The sequence below is a fragment of the Muntiacus reevesi genome, chromosome 2 (genome assembly GCF_963930625.1).
Source record: "Muntiacus reevesi chromosome 2, mMunRee1.1, whole genome shotgun sequence".
In the NCBI taxonomy this organism is placed as follows: domain Eukaryota; kingdom Metazoa; phylum Chordata; class Mammalia; order Artiodactyla; family Cervidae; genus Muntiacus; species Muntiacus reevesi.
In genome coordinates this window covers 158682612-158709021 of record NC_089250.1, presented here as the reverse complement: position 1 = coordinate 158709021, position 26410 = coordinate 158682612, and the positions used below count along the sequence as shown (strand labels likewise).

Sequence of the window (26410 nt, the reverse complement as noted above, 5' to 3'; positions counted from 1 at the left end):
TCTGGCTGATCCAGATGGCCTGCTGACTCATTAGAAATACCTTTACTCAGCATCTCCAGACCCACTGGAGTAAAAACTTTGAGGGGAGGGGGGATCTGTACATATGTTTTAATAAGTGCTCCAGGTGGTTCTAATGCACTTCAGAGTTTGAGACCCTCTGATCTATAGTTTCCCCGCCTTCCTTCCTGTGTATTTTCCTTCTAACTTATTTCCTGAAGAAAACTGGCTGTTGTCCTTAGTGTGTCCACGAGTCTGGGTTTAGCGGGTCAGTCCCCAGGTGCTGATGAGCAAGCTCCTCTCTCCTCTGTTCGGAGAGAACAGAAATCTCTTCTCCCACAAAGCGGACTGTCTTTCGGAGGGGGAGTTCCCAGGAGGATGGGGTGGAAGTGGGGTGCACTTCAGGCAGGGGAACGGTGTGTGCAAAGGTCGGAAGACTGGATAGAGCACCCGTGTTTCAGAGTCTGTGAAAGGACTAGGTGGAGTCAGGGCTGAGGGCGATGGAGGGAGGTGAGGCTGCAGAGGGTGGTGGGGTGGACTTTTAAAGGCCCAGGTGCGAGCTGTGTGCTAGATTTATCCTGTCGGGGATGGGAACAGAAGGCCCTAGCCTGGTCAAGTAATGTGAGCAGACCTCAGCTCTGACCAGGGGCCTCTGACTGCAGGGAATCCTGACTTGGATGGAGGGACTCAGAGTGGGGAGACAGAGAGAGGTGGTGCAGGAACCCTGATGAGGGTCCGCAGGGTCTGGACCAACGTTGTGATGGTGAGGTTGCAGAGGAAGGATGCCTGTGAGAGATGCTGAGAAGTAGGAGTGACAGGGCTTGGGAGTGCAGTGAGAAGGGAAGGAGCAGTCTAGGAGATCTCCCTTCTGGGATCTGTGGTGGTTGCATTGACCAGAGGGGACATCTGAGGAGAGATGGATTTCATCACACATGCACACATGTATGCCTACGTTGTTGAAGGTAACTCAGCATGTTAATTACTAATATCCTGAGCCAGGGGAGGGAATGTTTGATGCCTCAATTGGAAAAGACCTCGGTGGCCCTCTAAGTCTATGGATAGTCACTGAGTCCACTTTTGGGCACACATAGAAATATCCACCCACCCATCCATCCACCCCTTTTCTACCCACTCAAGCACCATCTATCCATCCATTCATCCATCCATCTACCCACACAACCACCCATCTAGCCATCCATCCATCTACTGACCCAGTCATCCATCTATCCATCCACCCACTCAGCCATCTACTCATCCACCGACCCACCTAACCATTCATCTACCCCCTAACCACCCACCCATCCATTCATCCATCCATTCTTCCGTATGTCCATCTATCCAACCATTTATCCATCCAACATATACTGAGTGCCTGTGACAAGTCATGAGCTGAGGAATCAGAGATAAAGAAGGCATGGCTTTGCTCAGATAAGCCCAGGGTCTGTGAAAGAGAAGCCAAGTGGACAAAAGTATCTTAATACTGTGTATGGGGTGATCTGGTGGAGCCTCTCCAAATGCTGGGTCCCAGTGGGCAAGGGCTGTGAGGTTATTGCATATAATTCGTGAAAATTAATAGGAAAGCTTGTTGGTTTATAAGGCATTTTCTCACCTCCCCACAGCAGCTGCCTGGACACACATGTGCCTGTGAACCTGTGGCTAAGAAAGAAATTATGAACTGTGCCCACTCATGGTCTGAGGTTGCAGGAACTTGGGGATCTCACTGCCTCTGGGGAAACCTCACTGCCCAGTTCTCTCTCACTGGGGCGTCTCATCTCCTAAACCATTTAGTGAGGGGGAGGGTAACTGGAAAATGCTGCTCAGTGCTAGGATGGGTTGATGCAGGCCCCCTCTGCCTGATGCTGTTTTTTTCTGCCACTGTAAATGCTTATTTCTGTAATTATTATTCAGCATTTAGAGAGAAGCTATTTTACACTCAGTGTTCTTTGAAGCTCGGAGGGTCTCCTGGTTCACACCAATAAAATATCCATTTACTCTGAACATCAACTATGGTGATTAAAAAAAAAAAACCCATAAATTATTTACTGAAATGGAAGTTGAGTTTACGGTAATAATGCATTAGTTCAGCTAGCCATGCAGTCTGTTATAGGGTAATAAAAAATTTTTATTTTCCTTCTTAAAAGGTATTTGCCAGTAACCTACACATGACCTTGAACTGATCAATTTTCAAAGATGATACTACAGGGAGGGGAGAGAGAAAGGGAGAGCTTTTTTTTCAAAGAGCCTGATTTTAGGTGATTGTCAGCAAATACCTATTGTCTCACTGTTATCAGGAGGAAAGAAATGAGCATATATATCGCATTTTTAGAAATCATAAGGACTAGATCTTAAAACTCCTTTGGGAATTCAGCATTTGTGTGATCGAACATAAATCTGAAAGCTAGCAAGGAGGCCTGTTTGAAAAATCTGGGGAGTCACCATTGTTTGAGACCACCTGTCATTTAGCATGAGCCTGGAGCCTTGTAAAATAATGTCAGCCCAATGGTTCTGTCTTCATCTTTTAAAATGTATTTATGGAGCAGGATCGATTTAATGTATCTCAGAAAGTCCACAATTCTGCTCACGGCCATTTGCTGACTAATGTCTCCGGCAGAGAACAACAAGAAGCACATTCACGAATTATGGCTGTCCCTGAGGTTCTTTTGTCGACTATTTTTTATTTTAGGAGCGTCTGCTTTGATTAAAGCCATTAGAGCCAGGAGCAAATAAAAAGGTGTCTGGCTTCTACGTGTCTCGTGTTTTATGGCAGGAACTCTGATGAAGCCTGTATTTTCATTATTATACCGTTAAGGCAAGTGATGAGTATTAACCTCACAAGTTCAACTAGTTCCTCCTCTATTACCTGCTTTGGGGTTTAAAAAATCCTGTGGCAGGAGACTTGTTGGTTGAGTCCAATTTTTACTTATTGATATCGTCTACTTGGCTGCATAAATATTTTCACTTATTTATATATTCCTCTTTGCTGCAAAAATTATTTTTTAAGTGACTTGGTTGAAGAATGTTTTGGGGGCTGAGTCACAAGTTAAGAGTGAACTTAGGAACGCCTGTATTTATTTATTTAAAATGTTACAGATACTCTTTTATTATTTTTCTTTTTTTAAAAAATTATTTTTAATTGGAGGATAATTGTTTTACAATATTGTGTTGGTTCTTGCCATACATCAACATGAATCAGCCATAGGTATGCATATGTCCCCTCCTTCTTGAACCTCCTTCCCACCTCCCACCCCATTCACCCCCTCCAGATTGTCCCAGAGCACCAGGTTGAGCTCCCTGTGTTATAGGCAACTTCGCATTAGCTACCTATTTTATATGTGGTAATGTATATATCACTATTTCAATGCTGCTCTCTATTCGTCGCACCCTCTCCTGCCCCTGCTCTGTCCATAAGTCCGTTCTCTATGTCTGAGTCTCTATTCCTGCCCTGCAGATAGGTTTATCAGTACCATCTGTCTAGATTCCATATATACGCATTAATACATGATACTTGTTTTTCTCTTTCTGACTTGATTCACTCTGCATAGCAAGCTCTAAAGGAAAATTCAGATTTATTTTTATATTCACTAAATCAGAAAAGATGCACAGTCATTTACTAATGACCTAAGTAATGGTAAATCATCTATGACGAATGTCAGAAAGACCTGAGGATTATTTCCTGCTGGTAGAAAGCTTCTGGTCTCTTCCTCCTCCGCTTAATTCTGTGGCTGATACTTCGCATTCTTGAAATATTCTGTGTTCTTCTGATTCCATGATGTGAAATCATCAAATCCCTCTATGTTACTGCATTTCAGGGTACTTAGTGCTTGAAATGGAAGATGCTTTGAGGATCTGTTTAATCTAGTTGAAACAGTGGAGTAGGTATTTCTTAGAACTCCCAGATGCCTCGGCTCTGCCCTGGACCACACTTCTGGTAAAGCATTTTTTCTTTAATCTGATTTACCAGCCCCTGTCCCTACTTCTGCAGATGGGCATCAGTTTTCTTTTTATCAGTTGCCTTTCTCTCTTCCAAGCCTGCACTCTAAAAATCTCTATTCTTGCCAGGCTTTTAGCATTGCCTTTCTCTTCTGCTCCTGAAATGCCCAAGTCACTCCGTGTCTACTAAACTGGAATATCATGTAGGTGGGAGTCGTCTCAGAGCAGATGTTATTATATAGGCTTTACAGAGAAGCATAAACAGGGTCACAATTAATGACAGTTGGTGTTTCTTACTGTAGATAATGGCCCAGGTTTAATTGGTAGCCAGAATACACAGCACGTACCTTGCACATTAGACATTCCATGTTATCAACTCTCTCCTACTATTAGCTTAGATCTGCCAATTATCCACAGAACAACAGATAATATTCCATTGACCCTGTTGTGTTTCTTTTTAATCACCTATTAAATGAAAGCTCTCAAGATTGGTTGGCATTGAAGCATAGGTAGCCAGTGGAAATTTGCTGTATGCCGCAGGGAGCTCAAACCCAGTGCTCTGTGTAAACCTAAAGAGGTGGGATGCAGTGGGAGGTGAGAAGGAGGTTCTAGAGGGAGGAGACATACTAATACCTATGGCTGATTCATGTTGATATATGGCAGAAATCCACATAACATTGTAAAGCAATTATCCTCAAATTAAAAAGAAATACATTTTAAAAAAAAAGAAAAAAGATTGGTTGGGATTATTAGCACACCAGAAAACTTAACACATCCCTCAGGGGCTAAAGGAGTCATTTCCGTATTCTTTTCCCTAAGAATTTTTGAGCACCTCTTTGACATCTTAAATAGTTAAATAAAGAAATATTAGCTGGAGAACAAAGCCGTCACTGCAGACTCTATATATTCCTGTGGCGGATTGATGCACATAAACTGGTGAATTATCGTTGATTTGGGATCTGTAGAGCTACAGATATGGGCGTGCTTCATATGCAAATGTCTATAAAGATCTTACTCCTCCATACCTTCCATGCAAATCAGTTTTAAATCATCACACAATGTAGCTGCATTTTAATTTCTAATGGAGAACAGCCGTGAAGTTCAATTGCCTCTAGGCCTGGCTGAGCGGATCCTGTCAAATGATTTATTTCCACTGAACCAGAGGCAGGGTGGGAGGGATATAGAAGGAGGTACAGGGAGAACCAAAAAAATCCTTGATTCTTGTCCTCACATATCCTGGAGTCCTCCTGGGGCCCAAGGCATGTGTTCTGGGTGCAGCCCAACACATGCTCTTTTACAAGTCAGTGGGCCATGCTCTGAGAAGGGCTGAGTGATGGGATAATTAGAACCAAGCAGTCAGCGGGGTGGATAGTTTGTCTGCTGATAATAGCTTGTTTGCTAATTGCCAACACCAGATTTTCTGGGCAATTAGACATTTGGTTTCCTCCAAGACCTTCTGTGCAAATGTGGACACATGGCCCCAGGCCTTCCAGGTAGCAGGTGGAGAGAGGGTGGCTCCTGGTACAGGATGGCATCTCTCTGATGCCACCTGCCCAAGGGGTGGTGGGGGCAGACTTCTCACTAGTGGAGATGCTGAACTTCCCTTGCTTTTATGGAAGGAGGGTACCCTGTGCTGGGTGATGAGCAAAGAAGCTGAAGTTTAGTGGGCTGGTCCAGGAGCCAGGCTTATGTCTCCATTTTGTTTTCAAGAGCGTTGAGCCAGGGAGCTAGTAGAACCTGAAAAAGCTTCCTCTCTCAGATGAGCAAGTTGATTTTTTTTTAAGAATTTTTTTTTATGGTGGTGAAATATGTATAACATAAAATGTTCCACTTTAACCATTTGAAGGTGTGCAAATCAGTGGCATCAATACATTCACAATGCTGTGTAACCATTACTACTCAAAAGCTTTTTCATCATCCAAAAAGGAAATTTTGTATTCCCGATCTGTCTATGCTCCCTCAGCCCCTGACTTCCTCTAATCTACTGTCTGTCTCTATGAATTTGCCTATTCTGCTTTTGTATTGACTATCTATATTTCATTTGCCTGTTCTGGATATGAGGTAATATTTGTCCTCTTGTGTCCAGCTTATTTCACTTAGCATAATTTTTTCTAGTTCATTCATGGTGTATCATCTATAAGAATTTCATTCCTTTTTACAGCTGAATAATAATCCATTGAATGGATGTACCATATTTTTTTATCCATTTATCTGTTGATGTATACTTGGGTTGTTTTTACTTTTTGGTTTTTGTAAATAATGCTGCAGTGAAGGTGCACATACAGGCATCCTTGTTTTCAATTCTTTTGCATAGATACTCAGGAGTGGAATTCCTAGGAAAGGAATTGGGTCTATGCTAAGACTACATCTCACTTTTTAAGAAACTACCAAACTGTTTATCACAGTGGCTGTACCATTTTGCATTCCCACAAGATATATACAGGGGGTTTCAATATTTCCACATCTTTGCCAGCATTTGTTATTTCCTTTTTTTGAAAAAAAAATATAGCCATCCTAGTGAGTGTGAAGCAGTATCTCATTGTGGTTTTGATTTCCCTATTGACTAATGAGTGCATTTGTCTGATGACTAATGAGTTAAACATCTTTCACGTGCTTATTGACCATTAGCATATCTTCTCTGGAGAAATGTCTGTTTAAGTCCTTTCCCTCACAGATTGATTTTTGGTCTTTTTACTTAACTTGCTTCTGCGCCTTTCTCCCAAAGGTTGGAACTGAGCCTCATCGGGAGGAGAGGGAACAGATGCCTGCAGAGTGGGGAGGTGGCTGTGCAGATTCGAGGCTTCACATCCTTCTTTCATGATTCCTTTTATTTCCTCAACTCATTTGGCACCCACTGTAATGATGCTGTTTGAGTTCTCACCAAGCAGGAAAATAAATCAGTAAGCGTGTGGGATTAACCAAAGTGATTTGGCAGCAGACACAGATGCAGCCACTCCTGGTGCCTCCCTAGAAGCAGACAGGTCTTTCTCAGATACCTGGTTTGGTTCCCAGATGGATATTGTGGGGCAGCTGTTCAAGGCATTTACAAGTAGCCAGCCAGAGAGAAGTACCTGGAGGGAAGGGTAGGTTTAGGGACTGGGCAGCCTCTGTGCTAAGTGCTGAGAGATTGACCGCACTTACTGAGAGGCTTGGTGGTCACTGGGAGAAGAGGAGCGTCTCATTTGGTCAATTTTTAAATACCAAATACGGGGCAACCAGATCAGACCCCCTACCGTTCTGGATGCAGTTCAGCCTGGCCCCACGTTAGCTGGCTTTCCAAGGGTTAGAACAGTCCCCGCAGGAGCAAAGCCATGCAGTCCTCATTTCAGCTCTCCAGCTCAGCGCGCACCACCTCTAAGGATGCACTTGTCTTTCCTTTCAGAAACGGCCCCCACGTCTGCATATTCCTCTCCGGCCCGGAGCCTGGGGGACACAGGAATAACACCTCTGTCCCCTTCCCACATTGTGGTAAGAAATGTGTATGTGTGGGGGGGCTGGGGGAAGGGGCGGGATGTGTGTGCTGGTTACCTTTGCTTCCTGAGTCGGCTTTCCCTGCTCTGGGTCAGAAAAGGCTTTCGGTGGTGTGGCTGGTACTTCTGCAGCATTGATCCGGGTGTGGCTAACATGAGCGGGCAGCGGGGAGCAGCTTTTTAAAGATTCAGGGCTCAGAGACTGCGGGGCACCCTCTTGGGAGGACGCAGCCACATCTGGCCAGTGGGCGACTCAGTGGAAAGCAGTGGTTTTTCCAGGGCAGTTAAGTGCTGTGACCAAAAGCTGTGGCTCTAGCTGCTCTGTACCAAGTTGCCCAGGAGAGGAGACCCGGGCGGTGGCGGGGGGGGGGGGGGGTCAGGGGTGTCGGGGGTATCGGGGGCGGGAGCTGGAGACTGGGCGTTGGTTCCCATGCTGCCCCAGATAGATATTGTGGGGCAGCTGTTCAAGGCGTTTACACGTAGCCAACCAGAGAGAAGTACCTGGAGGGAAGGGCGGTTTTATATGAGCTGCTCAGACCCACAAAGAAGACACTGCTGAGAACTTCAGAGCCATCACTAGGGAGGGATGCCAGCTTGTCCCAGTTTTCCCGGCACTGTCTTGGCTTCCATGGAAAGGCCTGCGTTCTGGAACTCCCTCAGGCTTGGGAAAACTGAGAGGCTTGGGCACCGAAGAGCCGGGTCCTGTGGTTTTCAAACTCTGTACCTTGAGGGTTCCCTGGAAAAGCTTCAGGGTCACCTAAGGGGATGGCGCGCAGTGTGACGGAAGGCCAGGTAGGTGGGGCTGTCACCCCCTGCTCTAACCAATCAATACTCTTCAGATCCGAAGTTGATTGGCATAATTTGAAGTTCTGTGGGTGTTAAAAAGGAAGTCTATTCTGCTTTAAAATGTTTTTGGGAAATCTGGAATGACTTGACCTACCCACTTGACAGATGAGGAAAGGCTCTGGGCCCCAAGGGTCGCTTGACTGACTGCGGCAGGACCGGGCAGGTCCCTGGTATGCTGAGCCCTGCACCCCCGCCCCACACACCCAGGCAGATGGAGGGGTCACCTGGAGGTGTGCAGGGCACAGCTGTCCAGGGTCTGGAGGTCTGTGTAGGGCCTGGGGAGGCCAGTGGGGGGAAGACTCTTGGGCTTCTGGTTCCAGTGGAAGCGTTTTGTAATTTGCCACGCTCACGTGTGGTTGATAAAGGCTGAGGTGCGCATGTGTAGGCAGGTGCCCTCCCCAGTGACCCGGCCCAGCCCTCCACTCAGGAGGACCCTCCATTTCTCTCTGAGTTCATGGGGCGCTGGAGGCAGGCCTGTCCTCTCCCCAGGGCTCACCACCTGGCAGACTTCAACCAAACGTGCAATGTCCTTCTGACTGCAGTGGGCGCACAGCGGGGCAGGGTGGAACCTTCCTGAAACCTGGGCTTGACTGCCCCCACCCACGCCCTGTACCCCACTTGGTGTATCTGCAGAACGATGCCGACCCGAACGTCTCTGAGCAGCAGACGTTTCTCGTGGTGGTGGCCATTGACTTTGGGACCACATCCAGCGGCTATGCCTACAGCTTCACCAAGGAGCCAGAATGCATCCACGTGATGAGGTGAGCCATCAGAGGGGCAGGGGTTAGCACCAGTCACTTGTCACTATGGAGACTTGGGGGAGGGCTCTGGGGGAGGGGAGAGGGAATCGTCCAGTGAGCAGATGAATGGTACTCAGTAGGCAGGTCTTTCCTGGATTCTGGCCTTGCTTGGCCTAATCTCACCATGCCACTTTGGGCAAGCTGCTTCTGATCTCTGGGCTCCAGGTTCCTGGTCTATAAAGGAATTGGTTTAATTCTGACTTAGTTGGTTTGGGGAAGGGCCTAGAGAGTGAGTCTGAAACGTCTAGCACGCCGCCTCGGCAAAAGGCAGACTTACAGGGTGTTTGTGATGGAGGAGATCCAGGTCTCTTACAGTGTGACCTCAGGCGATCAATGAACCTCCTAAAGCTCAGTTTCCTTATCTGTGAAACGGGGACAGCGCAGTACCTGCTCCTCAGAGTGTGTGTGCAAATGCAGTGAGACTTCCAGTCAAGCGCTTTGTTATTGTTGTTTAGTTGCTAAGTCATGTCCAACTCTGTGACCCCATGGACTGTAGGCTCCTCTGTCCATGGGATTCTCCAGACAAGAATGCTGGAGTGGGTTGTCATGCCCTTCTCCAGGGGATCTTCCCGACCTAGGGATTAAACCTGCACTGCAGGCAGATTCTTTACCATCTGAGTCACCAGGGAAGCCCCCATAAACTTGAATCAACATTTATTGGCTTCTATATTGTTGTTTTAAAAAATTTATTTCTAAAGAGAGAGTCATGCAGTGAAAATTGGCAAAAGAGAAAGGAGCAGAAATAACTTTGAACTTGCTGGGGAGGAATTCTTACAAAGCCTTCACAGAGTTCAGGGTCTCTAGGGGTGTTATCTTAGTAATTGTAGAGATTTTGGAGGAAGGTTCTACCTGAATTTTATTTCAGCCAGAACATACTAATATCACCTTGATCCAGACTGACAGAATTATGAATGAGAAAGTTAAGTTTTTTATATTTAAATAGGAATGAAGAATTGAATATTTGAAGGGCAAAAACTCTGGAAGTCCATTACCTACTGAAAATGTCAGTGTTCATAGTCCTGGAAAATCTATTTCTGAAAGGTTGTGTGTGGAACACATCCCTGGTCCAGGCACCAATGTCTGCCTGGGACGGTGATCATCTCCTCAACTCAGTGGGGTCACCATGGGGACTTGGCTCCCTGGGTAGATGGGGCTTGACCGGGAAACCGGCCAGGGATGACTCCGGCCCCTTCTGCATGGCAGGTCTAGGTGGAGGTTGGCTCTCCATCCGAACTGTGATGGCGGCGGCCGGTGTGAGCCCAGCCAGGAGAGCGGCCACCTCCCCCAGAGGGCAGGCTGGGGGGAAAGATGCTCTTCCCCTCGTGCACTGTCTCCCCCAGAGACTGCTTGTAGGGGTCGCGTGGCAGGACTGGAGCAACCTGCTGAGCCAGGACCTGGTGGAGGAGACAGCATCCTGTCCTTCCGGCAGCCAGGGCTTCTCTGCTGTGGCCCCAAGGAAGGGAGAAGCATCCAGTCACCTGTCATCTCCACTCTCTTTACTTTTCTCCTTCTTTCTGTCTGTGAGGAGGAAGGAAGCTTTTCTGGGGCTCAACCTACCCGCTGCTTGCTCCATCACACTTCCCATCAGTTCCAGGATCTAATCCTATCGCATCCTCCAGTCTGTCTGTACTCACCCTTCCTGGCTTCTGGCTCCTCTTCACCACACAGACACGCAGGGTATGATCCCTTCCCTCCACCAGAGCCGTTCTGATGAGAGTCATTCCCGTCAGCGCTCTCATCCATCTGCCACTGTGATTGTCACCCCAGGATGGGGGCGCCCGGGTCTATTTCTTGCCTGAATCTCTTCCTGGCTTGCACCTTCAAGCCCCTCCTGGGAGTTCAATGCCAGCACTTTCAAATAAAGCCCTCCATGTTTCCTCCTGCCTACTTCTTGGCCGGGACTGCTGGCATCTGTGAGGGGCACTCTCTCCTCCAGACTCCCCAGTTTGAAACCTGTGGGGCACCCTGGCACCTGCTCATCAGTGAGGCTGTTTGGCTCGGTTCTCCTTCTGGACCATCATCGGTTCCCCCCCATCATCCCCTCTCTCTCTTCCCAGGGCTCTCTATCCTTGTACGAGCTCCTTCACCTTGAGACCTGAGCTCTCTTCTCAGCCTCCTGTCTTCCAGTCTCCTTCCCTTTAGTCCAGTTTGCTCTGGCCAATAACAGCTCTGATTCTGTCCTAGCCCTGCTCCAAAACCTTTAGTGGCTCCCTATTACTCACCAATTAAATCTCTCACTCCTCAGGATCCTCACCACCTTTCCAATCTTGTTTTCCCCACCCGAACACAATCACTCTCCTCATTTACATGCTTTCTCCAACCCACACAGTCACCTGGCTTTCCCCATACATGCCCCATGCTTGCCCACCTCTGAGCAGCCTGCAGTGTCCATCCCTCTTTCAACATCCAGCTGTCTGTCCATCCTTCAAGTCTTTCCTGAACCCTGCATTCTTTCCAAGGCTCCTATTTCTGGTACCTCTGCCTCCTCTGACCTCTCTGGGCTTTCTCCCCTTCACCTCCATCAGATGAGGCAGGTATTTCTGTGTGTTTTTCTCCCCTGCCTGTTTCAAAGAGGATACATCTGCTATTGAGTGCTTGCAGATTAAAAAGCCAAACTGCAAACCAAACACACACAGACACAGTTACCTACTATGTTGCGAGTAATTTGAAGGCAGAAACATAAATGTTTTATCTCTGTGTCACCAGCACCTGGCACAGAGTAGATGCTCAGTAAACTCTGAGTGACAGGATAAAACAGACTTTGTTACTGAGCAAGAACCTGGCCCTTGTCCCTTCCGTTTTGCTTGTTAACTCAAATTGTGTCTCTGGTCACCACTCAACCAGCTAAAATGATACTGCTCTGTAGCCATAGCCATTGTATAACCAAAAACTACCATCATTCCCCCCAAATAAATAAAAAATACTATTAAGCCTAAGAAGGACCCACCAAAATTCAACACAATACCACAACCCGTACCTGTAGCAGCCACTGCGAGCACCCACATGTGTACCAGCCTTGCACACAGTAGGTGCTCACGTCATGCAAGAAGGCCCATAACCTCTGCCTTTCCTTGGCGGCAGGCGATGGGAGGGAGGCGACCCTGGGGTGTCCAACCAGAAGACTCCGACCACCATCCTGTTGACTCCAGAGAGGAAGTTCCACAGTTTCGGGTATGCCGCCAGGGACTTTTACCACGACCTGGATCCCAACGAGGCCAAGCAGTGGCTGTATCTGGAGAAGTTCAAGATGAAGCTGCACACGACTGGGGTGAGCCAACCTTTCCGGGGCCCCGAGTGCCCCACATTTGAGAGCCGAGCTTCCTCCAGCCCTTTCGACCCTTGGGGGCCCTCAGATTTCTCCCAAGCAGAAATGAACGTCCATCCACCTGGATTTTAGAAACAACCTGGAACACGCCACACTTCTGTGGACCACACAGTACATTTTCTGATGCACACATGGACAGGGAGATGTTCAGAATATCTAGCAACTTGTTTGCTTTGGAAATCAGCCTGGCTGGATGGAGCACAGGCATAGGGGGCTGGGGGCAGCTCCCTGCTGTTCTGGGAGATCCCCCTTCAGTTGCTGAATTGTTGGGAGATCAAGGAGTCCTGAAGGAAGGACTTGGGGGCTGGGAGTCCTTTTGGGGGCTCAGGGTAGTGGCTATTAATGACCCAGTTTGGAAGTAACAACCTGTAACACCTAGCTCATTTAACCCTCTGTGTGGGGAAGGAGGTGGCTCAGGAAATCAAGCCTCCCCCCAGTAATTCAAGGTTCAGTGCCTGAAGCAATTTTGCTCCCTACTTTCCATGGTTCAGTAAGATGGCCAAGTCAACTAGGACCCTCCCCTGAGCGTCATCGAAATGTTGGTCCATAGGATAGAATTTTTTCAGTTTAAGCATCTTATCCCTTAAATTTCCCTTAATGTGCACAGTTAGAGATGCAGGATGGTGATAGGGTTTAGGACCACAGACCCTGAAGCCAGATGGTCTGGGTTTAAATCCCACCTCTGCCACCTTTGAGATACTTAATCCAAGTCACTGAGCCTCTCCTGCCTTGCTTTACCTTATCTGTGAAATGGAGGCACTACTTATGCTTTTCTTATGGGGATGTTGTAAGGATTAAAGGAATCAAAATACACAAAGCACTTAGAACCATGCCAGTCCTTAGCAAGTTAAAGTCAATTGCTACCTTCTATTAGCATTGCTTTTATCTGTCTACTGTTAAGGGTTTGCAGATGACAAAACAGATGTTACTGGTGAGATCCTGCAGCCAGCACCTGGCCTTCCAGGGCTCTGTGCTCATCCACATGGTGGTCTCTCTCTCAAGCAGACCAACATCTGCTCGAAAAGTGTCCTTCCTGTTTCACCTGATGGGATTCGGTGCCTTATTGCAGTCTCGTGCAAGTGGAAGCCCAGAATTTCTTCAGTTTGAATTTTTCAGTTCCAAGCCCATGTCTTCCTGGTGGCTGGAAGCTGCCCGGGAGCCACCACCCCTAAGCTGGGGTGTCTTTGCTTAACCCAGGTGTTGGAATAGTGAGCTTGTGCAGACGGGTTGAAATGACGGGCAGGTCCCACAAGGCCAGTTTAGCACTTGATACTCCTTCACGCTCCAAAGGCAAAGGCTAATTACCCAACCTGGATCAATCCAGAGGCCACACTGATTTTTTTCCCCCAGTGGTGATAAGCCTGCTGGTTCCAGGAGACTTAGGGGCTTCCTCCTGATGTTTGCTCTGCCCATTCCCACCCCCTGGGGACTATTTTCATCATTTTTTAATGACCTCAGTCCATCTGGCATCTCACGGAGCATCTTTCATCCGAGGACCACAAGCAGCAGCTGCTGTGGCTTCTGGCACGGGAAGAAGGCAGTAATGCTAGGCTCCCAGTGGATTAGACAGCACAAGTCTTAAAATAGGAGCCCTTCTATTTTTGTGACTTGGTTGGCAGCTCATCGGGTAGTGAAAGCTTCATGCCTGTTTAGCGCCATGCACATCAACGAGTTGGCATGATTATCTAGGCTTCGATTAGGAGGGTTCCCAAGGGTGACCATGTGTGTCCATATGTGGAAATAGTATGCAAATTGCACCGGGAGTGGCGGCTGCTGCCTTTTCTTTCTTCCCGGGCTCTGTTGCTGCCCCAAGACCTCTGCTCCCAGAGGGTCCAGAAGAGCGAAGAAAAGAGGGAGGGAGGGAAGCAGTGGAGGTGGGGTTGGGCGGGCAGAGCCAGGCCTCCAACACAGTGAGGGGGCAATGCTGCCAGCCCTGTCTGGGGGCACGCCATCCTAGTCTGCACGAAGCACAAACATGGTTCACTGGGATTCCTGGGTCTCGTGGCAGTGCCTAAAGCCAGAAGGGAGGCTTTCTTCTTCTTCCTGTCTCACTTCATTCTCCCCTCCAGGACCTCACCATGGATACAGACCTGACAGCAGCAAACGGCAAGAAAGTCAAAGCCCTTGAAATCTTTGCTTACGCCCTGCAGTACTTTAAGGAACAAGCACTGAAGGTCGGTACATACCAGAGCCTGTACTGTGGAGGGGCACCTGCCTGCTAGACAGTTTCTGGGGAGAGAATGTGGGCTTCTCATCCAGAAAGCAGGATGCACCCATGTGCGCTGCTGGTGGGGAGGGAACGTGGGGCAACTGTTGTGGAGAACAGCCTGGCAGTTCCTCAAAAGGTCAAACACAGGGGCTTCCCTGGTGGCTCAGTGGTAAAGAATCTGCCTGCCAATGCAGGAGACGGGGGTTCAATCCCTGGTCCAGGAAGATTCCACATGCTGCAGAGCCACTAAGAGCCATGTGTCACAACTGTTGAGCTTGTACTCTAGAGCCTGAGAGCTGAAACTACTGAAGCCCACGCATCCTAGAGCCCATGATCCACAACAGGTGAGGCCACTGCAGTGAGAAGCCCACATACCACAAGAGAGTAGCCCCTGCTCCTGCAAGGAGCAAGAAAACCATGCAGCAAGGAAGACCCAGCACAGCCAAAAAATAACTAACTAACTAAAAGAAAAAGGTTAAACACAGAGTGAGCTGGAGGTTCCAATCCTAGGTGTGTACCAAGAGAAAAGAAAACATACATTCACATAAAAACTTGTGCATGAATGTTCGTAGCAGCACCATTCATAATAACCAAGAAGGCAGAAACAACCGACACGTCCATCCGTGGATGAATGGGTAACTAAATGGGATCCACCCATACACTGGAATATTATTCAGCCTTAAAAAGGAATGAAGTATTGACATAGGCCGTGACACAGATGAACCTTGACCACGTGATGCTAAGTGAAAGAAGCCAGATACAAAAGGCCACCTAGTGTAGGATTCCATTTGTAGAAAATGTCCCAAAGAGGCAAATCCATGGAGACAGAAAGTAGATGAGAGATTGCCAGAGCCAGGTGTGGGGGGAATGCGTGTAGGAGTGAAGAGTAACTGCCAGGGGATAGGGGTTTCTTCGGGGGGATGATGAAGTTAGACAGTGGGGATGCACACCAGCTTGTGATATACTAACACCCACTGAACTGTACACTTTAAAGGTGAGTTTTAAGGCATGTGAATTATCTCTCAGTAAAACAAACAAAAGAAAGAAAGACAGGAGACCCATGTCGCAACTGTGTGATCCTGGGCAAGGGGCTCAGCCTCTCTGATACCCACATATCTAATGTGAAGAGGGAGGCAGGTAACTGCCTTGGGGGTCATTTGATAATAAGTGAAAGATTGAATGTTAAATGCCTCCCATGGGGCTCAGGACTGAGTAAACACTTGGCAAATAGTTGTTGCTGTCTCTCTCCATGGCTCCCAGCCCAGACCCCATGGAAGAAGCTGACCGGGTGAATAAGCCCCCCTTGGTTGGCCCTTCACAAAGGCTTGTTCAATGATGGCTCAAAATGAAGAAAACGGCTAGTTTCCCAGTGGAATATAGCGGTCTGCTCAGACTCCCCTCCCATGGGCATGGTGACAAGCGGGTGTCGATCCCAGGATTAAAGAGCCTTGTATTGAGCTCTGTCTCAAAAGGACTGGGAACCTCAGAAGTATTTGGTCTTATGGGATCACTAGAAGAAATTTCTGGGCGGCTCAGTGGTAAAGAATCTGCCTGCCAAAGCAGGAGACGTGAGTTTGATCCCTGGATCAGGGAGATCCACTGGAGAAGGACATGGCAACCCACTCCAGTATTCTTTCATTAAGAATCCCATGGACAGAGGAGCTACAGTCCATGGGGTGACAAGAGTCAGACACGACCTAGTGACTAAAATAGCAAAACAACAAACAAGAAATTTAGTGAATTCTGGAAATAGAATAGAATTCTAGAAATAGGACTGCGTACGTGCATGCTAAGTCGCTTCAGTTGTGTCCCTGACCTTATGGACCATAGCCAGCCAGGCTCCTCTGTCCATGGGATTGCTCAGGCAAGAATGCTGGAGTGGGTTTCCATGCCCTTCTCCAGGGGATCTTCCAGACCCAGGGATCAATCCTGCATTGCTTAAGTCTCCTGCATTGGCAGGTTATGTACCCCTAGTACCACTTGGGAAGTCCAGAGATAGAGCTAGCAAGAGCCAAAGCAGTGAGAACGTAACACCACTTTCATGCATTCAAGTACCTTCTGTTTTGAGTACTTCATGTGGGCCAGGTCCTGTGCGAGTTCTGGTTGGGTGGAAACAGTGCAATGGAGTATGCAGTCCATGGGTGGGTGTTGAGGATTCAGTGAAGGCAGAGATTCTACCCAACAGCAGCAGTGGGGAATCCCCCCAGCGGAGAGCATCTAGGGGCTTTTGACATCGCAGCAGCTGGCAGGGCAGGTGTTTCACCTGGTGGAACGGCCCAGGAACAGCTCAGGGGAAGGAAAACAATCAACAGCCAACCGCTGGGGGGAGCAGGCAGTTTGGAGCAGGCGAAGGGCGAGGCTGCAGAGAGAGTGGGAACCGTCAGCGGGGGACGAGGTTGTGCAGTCTCAAATGCCAGGAGAAGGAATTCTTCCTGGGTCGTGGGGAGCCCTCACAGGACTTCGCTCAGGGCAGTGAGTGGCCACGAGGATAGTGTTAGAGGAGGGGAGACCACTGTGGTCCTCAAGGCCCGCAGGGGGAGAAGAGTGACCTGTTGGCAGCTCTCTCAGACCCTGAAGCAGGTCCGAGGGCTGAGGGCCAGGCTGACACTCCACCTGCGGGCTCATCTGAGGAACATGAAAACCAAAGAGATGAACAGGATGTGATGGAGGGAGGGAGTGGTTCCTTCTATGAAAGGAGGTGGGGAGAGGACTCTAGGGAAGGAAGTGGGAGGGAGAACAGAGGTGGGTTCACTTCAGGAAGCAGGTGGTGACCCACCAGATGCAGGAGCAGGGAGGCCAGTGGGGACCCACGGAAAGGGAGCCACCATGGGTCAAGTTCAGTTCAGTCACTCAGTCGCGTCTAACTGTTTGAGACCCCATGGACTGCAGCACGCCAGGCCTCCTTGTCAATCGCCAACTCCCGGAGTTTATGCAAACTCATGTCCATTGAGTCGGTGATGCCATCCAACCTTCTCCTCCCGTCTTCAATCTTGCCCAGCATCAGGGTCTTTTCCAGTGAGTCAGTTCTTCTCATCAGGTGGCCAAAATACTGGAGTTTGAGCTTCAGCATCAGCCCTTCCAATGAATATTCAGGACTGATTTCCTTTAGGATGGACTGGTTGGATCTCCTTGCAGTCCAAGGGACCATCAAGAGTCTTCTCCAACACCACAGTTCAAAAGCATCAATTCTTCAGCACTCAGCTTTCTTTATGGTCCAACTCTCACATCCATACATGACTACTGGAAAAACCATAGCTTTGACTAGATGGACCTTTGTTGACAAAGTAATGTCTCTGCTTTTTAATATGCTGTCTAGGTTGGTCATAACTTTTCTTCCAAGGAGCAAGCGTCATTTAATTTCATGGCTGCAGTGAAAAGGAACTGCTGTGGGTCCAAGAAGGCCTCAAAGCAGGGGAGGAGGCGACCCTCTGTGGCTTGAAGAGAGGAATCCCAGAGGGACTGACTGAGTGTCCAGAGGAAGATGTTTGCATGAGAGGAGGCCGCCGTGGGCAGGGTGTCTCCAGATTAAGACGAGAAGTCACAGGAACTCAGGGAAAATGTAGGACTTGAGAAAGTCTGTGACTTTGGAGTGTGTTTCAGGTTGACCGTGATGTGAGGACAGGCCTGAGCAGTCCAAGTCCATCTTTCAGGGGAGGCAGGAGGGGGAGGGGGCAGAGGTCATTGGGCACAATATGGGTGGGTGGAGGGTGGTTGTGTACCTGTCGGCTCAGCCAGAGCCTTCAGGAACTTTCTTCCAGCAGGGAATACATTGTGAAGAAAAGCTGTCTGAGGAGATATAGGAACTGGGTCCTTCACAAGAGGCTGGCTGATGTTCAAGGGGCAGGTGGATTCAGAGCAGGGGACTGCTGCATGTTGGACCTGAATAAGCTTGAGTAGATTATTTCAAAAACCACATCCCTGGAGCGGTCTCCTGTTCACGAGGGACAGTCGGTGAAAGTGCCATGACAGGAAATGCCCAGTCAATGCCAGCTTCCTTCCCTTCCAAGCTGGTCTCCACCCTCTGGTGAGCAAACAACCCAACCAGACAATTTTCCATACGCCTCGGAAAGCCTGTCATTCATCTTTGAGGCTTTTCCTGTTTAAAGAGTTTAAAATAGGCTGGATGGTTAATATAGGTGGCACGCTTAGCATCCCTCCCAACCCATCACAGTCTCACCTACTTTTACAGCCCAATGCAGACCTAAAAAGAAGTAAGTTCAGTTCAATCACGCCGTCATGTCCGACTCTTTGTGACCCCAAGGAATGCAGCACGCCAGGTTTCCCTGTCCATCACCAACTCCCGGAGCTTGTTCAAACTCATGTCCATTGAGTCAGTGATGCCATCCAACTATCTCATCCTCTGTTGTCCCTTTCTCCTGCCTTCAATCTTTCCCAGCATCAGGGTCTTTTCCAAGGAGTCAGTTCTTCACATCAGGTTGCCAAAATATTGGAGTTTCAGCTTCAGCATCAGTTCTTTCAATGAATATTCAGGCACGATTTCCTTCAGATTGACTGGTTTGATCTCCTTGCAGTCTAAGATTGCCATCTTGACCTCCTGTTAGAAAGTGAAAGTCACTAATCATGTCTGAGTCTTTGCAACCCCTTGGGCTCTACAGTCCATGGAATTCTCCAGGCCGTAATACTGGAGTGGGCAGCCGTTCCCTTCTCTAGGGGATCTTCCCAACCCAGGGATCAAACCCAGGTCTCCCACACTGCAGGCGAATTCGTTACCAGCTGAGCCACCAGAGAAGCCCTCAAGGAAATAAAACATGATCAAAAAAATAAACACAAACATAGACACAAACAGAAAATGACTGTTTTACCAGCAATCCCACTCCTGGACATATATCCAGAAAAATGAAAATATACATGCAATTTTAAAAGATACATGCACCCCAAGGTTCATAGCAGCGTTATTTATTATACAATAACAAAGACATATAAGTAACCTAAATGTCCATTGACTAGATGAATGGGTAAAGAAGATGTGGTACATATATATACAATGGAATATTACTCAGCCGTTAAAAAGAATGAAATAATGTCATTTGCAGCAACATGGATGAACCTAGAGATTATCATATAAGTGAAGTAAGTTGGAGACAAATATCATATATCACATATGTGTAGAATCTAAAAAAATGATACAAATGAACTTCTGTATAAAACAGAAGTAGATCCACAGACATAGAAAACATACCTATGATTACCTAAAGGGAAAGGGGTTGGGAGGGATAAACTAGGAGTTTGGGATTAATAAGACACTGTGCTGTGCTTTGCTCAGTCGCTCAGTCATGTCTGACTCTGCAACTCCATGAACTGTAGCCTGCCAGGCTCCTCTGTCCGTGGGGATTCTCCAGGCAAGAATACCAGAGTGGGTTGCCATGCCCTCCTCCAGGGGATCTTCCCAACCCAGGGATCGAACCCAGGTCTTCTGCATTGCAGGAGGCAGATTCTTTATCATCTGAGCCACCAGGGAAGCCCAAGAATACTGGAGTGGGGACCCTAATTCTTCTCCAGGGGATCTTCTCATCCCAGGAATCGAACTGAGGTATCCTGCATTGCAGGCAGATTCTTTACCAGCTGGGCCACCAGAGAAGCCCTTAACAGACACCACTATGTATAAAATGGAAAAAAAAACAAGGACCTATATATAACACAGGGAATTGTATTCAGCGTCTTATAATAACCTATAATGGAAAAGAATTTGAAGAAGTATATATATATCTCTACATACATACATACATATACACACATATACACGTATGTATATATTTCTGAGGTAGCTCAGTGGTGAAGAATCCGCCAGCCAAGCTGTAGACACAGGTTTAATCCCTGGGTCAGGAAGATCCCCTGGAGAAGGAAATGGCAACCCACTCCAGCATTCTTGCTTGAGAAATCCCAGGACAGAGGAGCCTGGAGGGCTATAGTCCATGAGGTCTCGAGTCAGACATGACTTGGCAACTAAACCACCACCACCAGCTTTGTTTTCAGATTTGTCTGGTGAATGTGGCAGCAGGAGGGCAGGGGCAGGTGTAGTGAGTGTTGATCAGTGTGGTCTCTGGGCTGGATGTTCCCCGTGTCCTCTCATTTATTCTTGCCAGTAATGCTATGGGTTACTGTTACTCTTCTCATTTTACTGGCTGGAATACTGAGTCAGAGAACTTTTCTAGAGACATATTTTGCCTTCCTGGGCCTGGTTGAGACCTCTGATGCTTCCACCCATCCTGTTTATCCAGGTGGGTCTCACTGATTTTTTTTTTTTTTTTTAGGTATAGTTGATTTGCAATGTTATGCCAGTCTCTGCTATATATAGCAAAGTTATACACATATATACATTTTAAAAAAAAATTCTTTTCCATGATGGTTTATCCCAGGAGACTGGATATCATCCTGTGTGCTGCGCAGCAGGACCTTGTCGTTTATCCATTCTAAATGTAATAGCTTGCATCTACCAACCTTAAACTCCCAGTCCATCCCTCATCCTATCCCTCTTCTCCTTGTCAACCACGTGTCTGATCTCTGTGTCTGTGAGCCTGTTTCCATGTTTAGATAGGTTTTACATTAACTGAAAGTCAAGGGCAGCACCATTCTTGCTAGGTCATGTTGTTCATACCCTTCCCATCCTGCTAGGAAAACCCCCCTGATGTGCTGGGCTTGCAGTAAGGTGAGTGAGTGACAACTCTGATAACAAATGCCACCAGTTGCTAAAGATTCCTGTAGGCCAGGCACCATTCCAATACAAGACCAAAAGTAACAATTTCTTTAAGACCTTCCTTGGCCTTTAGTGTCAAGATAGACCTGGGTCTGGGTGCAGAGTTTGGCTCTGCTCCTTTCTAGCTGGTCAGTCATCATAGAGATACTGAACACATCTAGGCCTTAGTTTGCCATCTATAGAAAAGGGGGCATGCCTACCTCTTCCAGACAGGATTCTCAAATAGGTTCGTGGAGGGGAGGTATGGAAGGAGCTTAACAAGATTGACATGGCAGAGGAAGCTGTCAGGAAGTGGAGCTCTCAGAAAATGATCAATCCTCCCAACAATGATATGAGCTTATTATTATTCCCATTGTGCAGATAAGGAAGCTGAGGCCTGAGAGGTGGTCACTTGCCTTACGTCACAGGACTAGGAAGTGACCAAAGGCCTCAGATCTGCCCGCCTCCACCTACAGCCACATCCAGTGAACGAAGGAGCTGGAAGCTCCCTGTTTGCTGAAAATTCAGACAACAAACTCTTGTTCCTGACACTGGTTAAAGTTCAGGGGGCTGCGAAAGAGATGCCCCCAGAGTTTGTGGTCAAAAACCTGGATTTTCAGGGAAGCTGCAAGAAGACCAGTTCTGTTCCCTTGACCTGCTGCATTTTCTCTGGCTTCAGGAGCTGAGCGACCAGGCAGGTTCGGAGTTCGAGAACTCTGATGTCAGATGGGTCATCACAGTGCCCGCCATCTGGAAGCAGCCGGCCAAGCAGTTCATGAGACAAGCTGCCTACCAGGTGACTGCGGGGCTGGGGGTGGGTGGGGGCCCAAAATACACACGGTGGCGGCCGTCACCCCCTCAGCTGTTCCCCAGCATTCACAGGCCTCCTTGGGAGGCAGCGAGAGATCACCCACAGCCAGGAGGTCAGGAGCCTTCTCATTCCTCAGCTTCCTCCCGGGGGAGGATAAGGGGTCTGATGGACTAGGGGAGGGGCTGGACTCGGTTTTCTTTCTGACTTTATTCATTTCCAGGTCTTGTTGTCCAGGCCTGTCTCTCTGAGGTCAAGGGCTGCCTCTCTGAGTAGGAAGCGGGGTGGGGGTAGAGGCCCCTTACACTGAGGAGGCCAAGGGGGATGCCAGGCTCTGGGGTGGGGTGGCGGTGTCCTCTGGGCTTTGGCACCTTGGGCAGTAGGAGCACCAGCAGTGCCGACAGCCAGCCCATCCCTCATGGGTGCTGGAGGGCATCACTGGGGCCACAAACCCTCGTGGCCTCCACCCCTCACACTTGCAGACACCTTGTGCCACAAAGGGACTCCCGTGAGGGGCTGACTTCATGGCCGGAGTGGCCGGCCATACTGACCTGCTCTTATGATTCTGGGACAGTGCTTAGTCCCCTGGGTTAATAAGTGAGAGCTCACCCTGGGGCCTGGGAGTCAGCTTCCAGAACCTTCCACCTGAGCGGGCTGAAGACCATCACCCAGGTGATAGATGTCCTCTGCCATGCCTCCCGGAGTGAGCTGCCCCTCCCAAGAGACACACCTCTAATGCTGGGTCTGTGACCACAGACTCAAAGGAAAGGATGGACCTTTCCTTTCAAAAACCTCAACTGAATCCACCCTGAGCACCAACCCTGGAGAAGGAAATGGCAACCCACTCCAGTATTCTTGCCTGGAAAATCACATGGATGGAGCCTGGCGGGCAACACTCCTTGGGGTCACAAAGAGTCAGGCACAACTGAGCAACTAACACACATACTGAGCACCAAACAGTTAGATGGCCCTGCTGCTGCTGCTGCTAAGTCGCTTCAGTCGTGTCCAACCCTGTGCGACCCCATAGACACAGCCCGCCAGGCTCCCCTGCCCCTGGGATTCTCCAGGCAAGAACACTGGAGTGGGTTGCCATTTCCTTCTCCAATGCATGAAAGTGAAAAGTGAAAGTGGAGATGCTCAGTCGTGTTCGACTCTTAGCGACCCCATGGACTGCAGCCCACCAGGCTCCTCTGTCCATGGGATTTTCCAGGCAAGAGTACTGGAGTGGGTTGCCATTGCCTTCTCCTCAGATGGCCCTGGGCACCTTCAATTGTCCTGCATGCCTGGGGCTTTACTCCAGTTCAGCGAGGAACAGTGTCCCCTCCTTACCCCATCCCCATTCCCCTCCTTCCCTCCACCACCCCAGCCTGTCTCCTCTGCTCTCCCCTTCCTCTGTTCATCGTGAGAATCTGGTTCAGTCTATGCATCTGCCAAAAATAGATTTGTTTTTATAGGGATGAGGAAAGCGGGTGGAAGTTCCAGAAACAGACAACTTCTTTAAAGAGGAAGAGATCCAAGTGCAGTTTCACTGCCCACAGGAGCCCTGGGCATCAGGGAGCTCTTCCTAGGTGTCAGCCCTCAGGCAGTGTCCAAGGATCCAGAGACGGGACCCGGGGACCCGGGTGTCTGCTGAGACACTGTCCAGCGGCCTGAGTTTTCCCAGGAAGGATCCTCAGGATTCATGGTTTGGACTTTTTTCATTTTCCAGCCCTCAGGAAGACTTCAGCAGCAAACATGTGACCTGGAATCGGGACAGTTCTTATTTTTAGCCTGAAAAAGAAAGAGGTGCAGAGACTGGTAGATTCATCAGGGCTGTGGAGTCCTGGGCCGGCTCTTTAAGGGCTGCCTCTCTGGGTGGGTAGTGGGGGAGTGTAGGGAGAGACCCCTTATACTGAGGAGGCCAACGGGGGAGCCAGGCTGGGGGGGTGGGGGGTGGTCCTCTGGGCTTTGACACCTCGGGCAGTGGGAGGGCCAGCAACTCCTGGGCAGGGCCCAGGTGACCAGCATGGGTGGAAGGGGTGGGGGGATTTGCTTCCTGAGGCCAGGAGATGCCCTGCCTATGGATCTGTCCTCTCCTTACCGGGTAACGTTTGTCCAGGGCCCTGTTAGTGCAGCTTAATTTGGGGCTCTTTCTGATACTCATGTTCAGTTTACAGTCACTGGATGGATTTGAAGATGGCAGGGACCATTTGTTCATTCATTCTTTGTTCACTCTTTCATTTATTCATTAAACAAGCCTGTGCTAGCAGCCTTCTGTTTCAAGATGCAATAGGTGCTCAGGTCATGCAACAGGGGCCCTGCTCTCAAATCACTCACATCCAAGTGGCTCATTGAAGCCATTTGTACTTCTGGGAAGGGGTCTGTAGCATGTTAGGGGCACCCTCATTAGCCTATCTTCTGGAAGAGTCTTCAGGACAAAATGAGTGGGGTTTGCTACTCTCCCAACTTAGCATCTCTCCATCTCTTCCTTCCTCACCTCCCATTTATTATACAGAGTGAGAATGATGACTGTTAATCTTATGTGTCAGCTTGACTGGGCCTCGGGGTACCCAGATATTTGGTCAAATATCATGCCAAGTATTGCTATGAGGGTGTTTCTGGATGAGATTAACATTTACATTGATTGACTAAATAGAGCAGGTTGCCCTCCCTAAAATGGGTGGGTCTCATCCAATCAGTTGAAGGCCTGATTTAGAACAAAAGGCTGAACCTTCCTGGATAGAATAAGAGGGAAATCCTCCTGCCTGCCTGCCTTCAAACTTCAAAGGGGCATTGCTTCCCCTGCTTTTGGACTCTAACTGGACCCTTCCTTGGTCTTGAGCCTGCTGGCAAGGGAATTGTACTGTCTGCCCTCCGGGGCCTCCAGTTTGCCGACTGAAGTCTTAGGATTTGTCAGTCTCTACAATCATGTGAGCAAACTCCTTATAATAAACCCCTTTCTACCTATACAAACACTGTACTGGTTCTGTTTCCCTGAAGAAATCTGACAAATACAGAACCTGAGCAAAAAGGACAGCTCCTGGCTCACCTAGCTTCTGAGACCTGAGCCTTCCCAGCAGCCCTTCCACCAGAAGTGCGGCCCATCAGCCTGGCTTCACGCAGATGAGCAGGCAGGGCGAGCAGGATGGTTTTCCACCAGGGCAGCTGGGAAACTGGTCAGCCCACCCTGCTTGCATGTGGCAAATGGAGCCCCTCCTTCCAGGCTCCTGGGTCCAAGTTCATGGCACTGACGTGGCTGAACGTCAGCCTCCCCTCCGTCTGGTGGAGAAGGAAGAGGCCTGGATGAAGTGAGAGACAGAAACAGGCCCGGGGAGAAGCAGGCCTGCAGAAGTTGGGCCTGGGGCCTGAACTTGCAGGTCTGTGATTCACAGCCAGTGAGGGCTGCCCAGCACTTGACGTGGGGGCAGCTTCATCTGTAAAACCCCCCAAGCCCCTCTTGTGTCAAGTGATTGCTGAAGAAGTGGGTTAAAGCTCCATCTTTTCTGATCCACCTTCTTGGGGCAGCTTTAGACCCTTTAAGAGCATTCACTGTAAAGATGGCAGCAGAAAGAACAGCTGATGCCTCTTCTGAGGCCCTCAGAAAAGAGCTAGAATAGGAGATAGTGCCACTCTGTCCTGCGTGAATCATGCATAGGAAGTAGTCTAGTGTATTTCTAGATGAATTTTGCTTAAAATGTGTAGCTCTCATAGGTTCCAGAAACCTGTTAAATAAATTATATTGCCATACCCATGATGATCTCATCTAACACGGAACTTGCATTTGCCTCCCTTTCTGAACAAGCTGCAGTGAAAGATAATCACATCAAGAAAGAAACCCAACCCCGCGACACTCAAAAGCCCAGCAGCTGTAGCTCTTTGCAGCTCAATGCCAGGCCAGCCAAGCTCTCAACTGGTCTGGCCCCTTTATGCAGCTGTGGACACAGCCCCTTGGCGGATTTTCCTGGCTGACTGCAGGGCCGAGGAGCAGAGAAGTTGGGGTGGTAACCGCCGCGTCCTTGGCCTCCCTGGAGTGTGGTTTTCTTACCCCGCCGCCCCTCCCAAGTGGAGCTTGTGACCAGGAAGCCAAGCTCTAAAAACTAACACTCCGATGGAGCTGTTGCTGGCCCAGATGTGGAGAGTCAGATGGAGTAGCCTGCTCTTGGTTCAGAGGCCTTCTGATTGTAGAATCCTCAGGCCATTCCTGCAAAGCTCTCTTGAGAGGTGGCCTGAAGATCGCAGAAAGGCTGACTGGAGGCATGGGTGATTCATTCATTTGGCAGCTGCCCTCTCAGCACCTACTGTGTGCTTCGGGGCAAGACAACCCGACGGCTGCCCTTAGAAAACACCCCTTC

The 26410-nt window shown here is 48.8% G+C and overlaps 1 protein-coding gene across 4 annotated transcripts in view; it reads left to right on the top strand.

Moving 5' to 3' along the window:
* HSPA12A (heat shock protein family A (Hsp70) member 12A) overlaps nt 1–26410 on the top strand; it is a 168364-nt gene that overhangs the window by 126836 nt on the left and 15118 nt on the right. For all 4 annotated transcript variants that reach the window (XM_065923401.1, XM_065923400.1, XM_065923399.1 and 1 more), the window contains 5 exons: nt 7310–7395; nt 8877–9004; nt 12125–12311; nt 14438–14542; nt 21951–22067. In XM_065923401.1, the coding sequence (XP_065779473.1) occupies nt 7310–7395; nt 8877–9004; nt 12125–12311; nt 14438–14542; nt 21951–22067 (623 nt within the window). The remainder of the gene's footprint in view (nt 1–7309; nt 7396–8876; nt 9005–12124; nt 12312–14437; nt 14543–21950; nt 22068–26410) is intronic.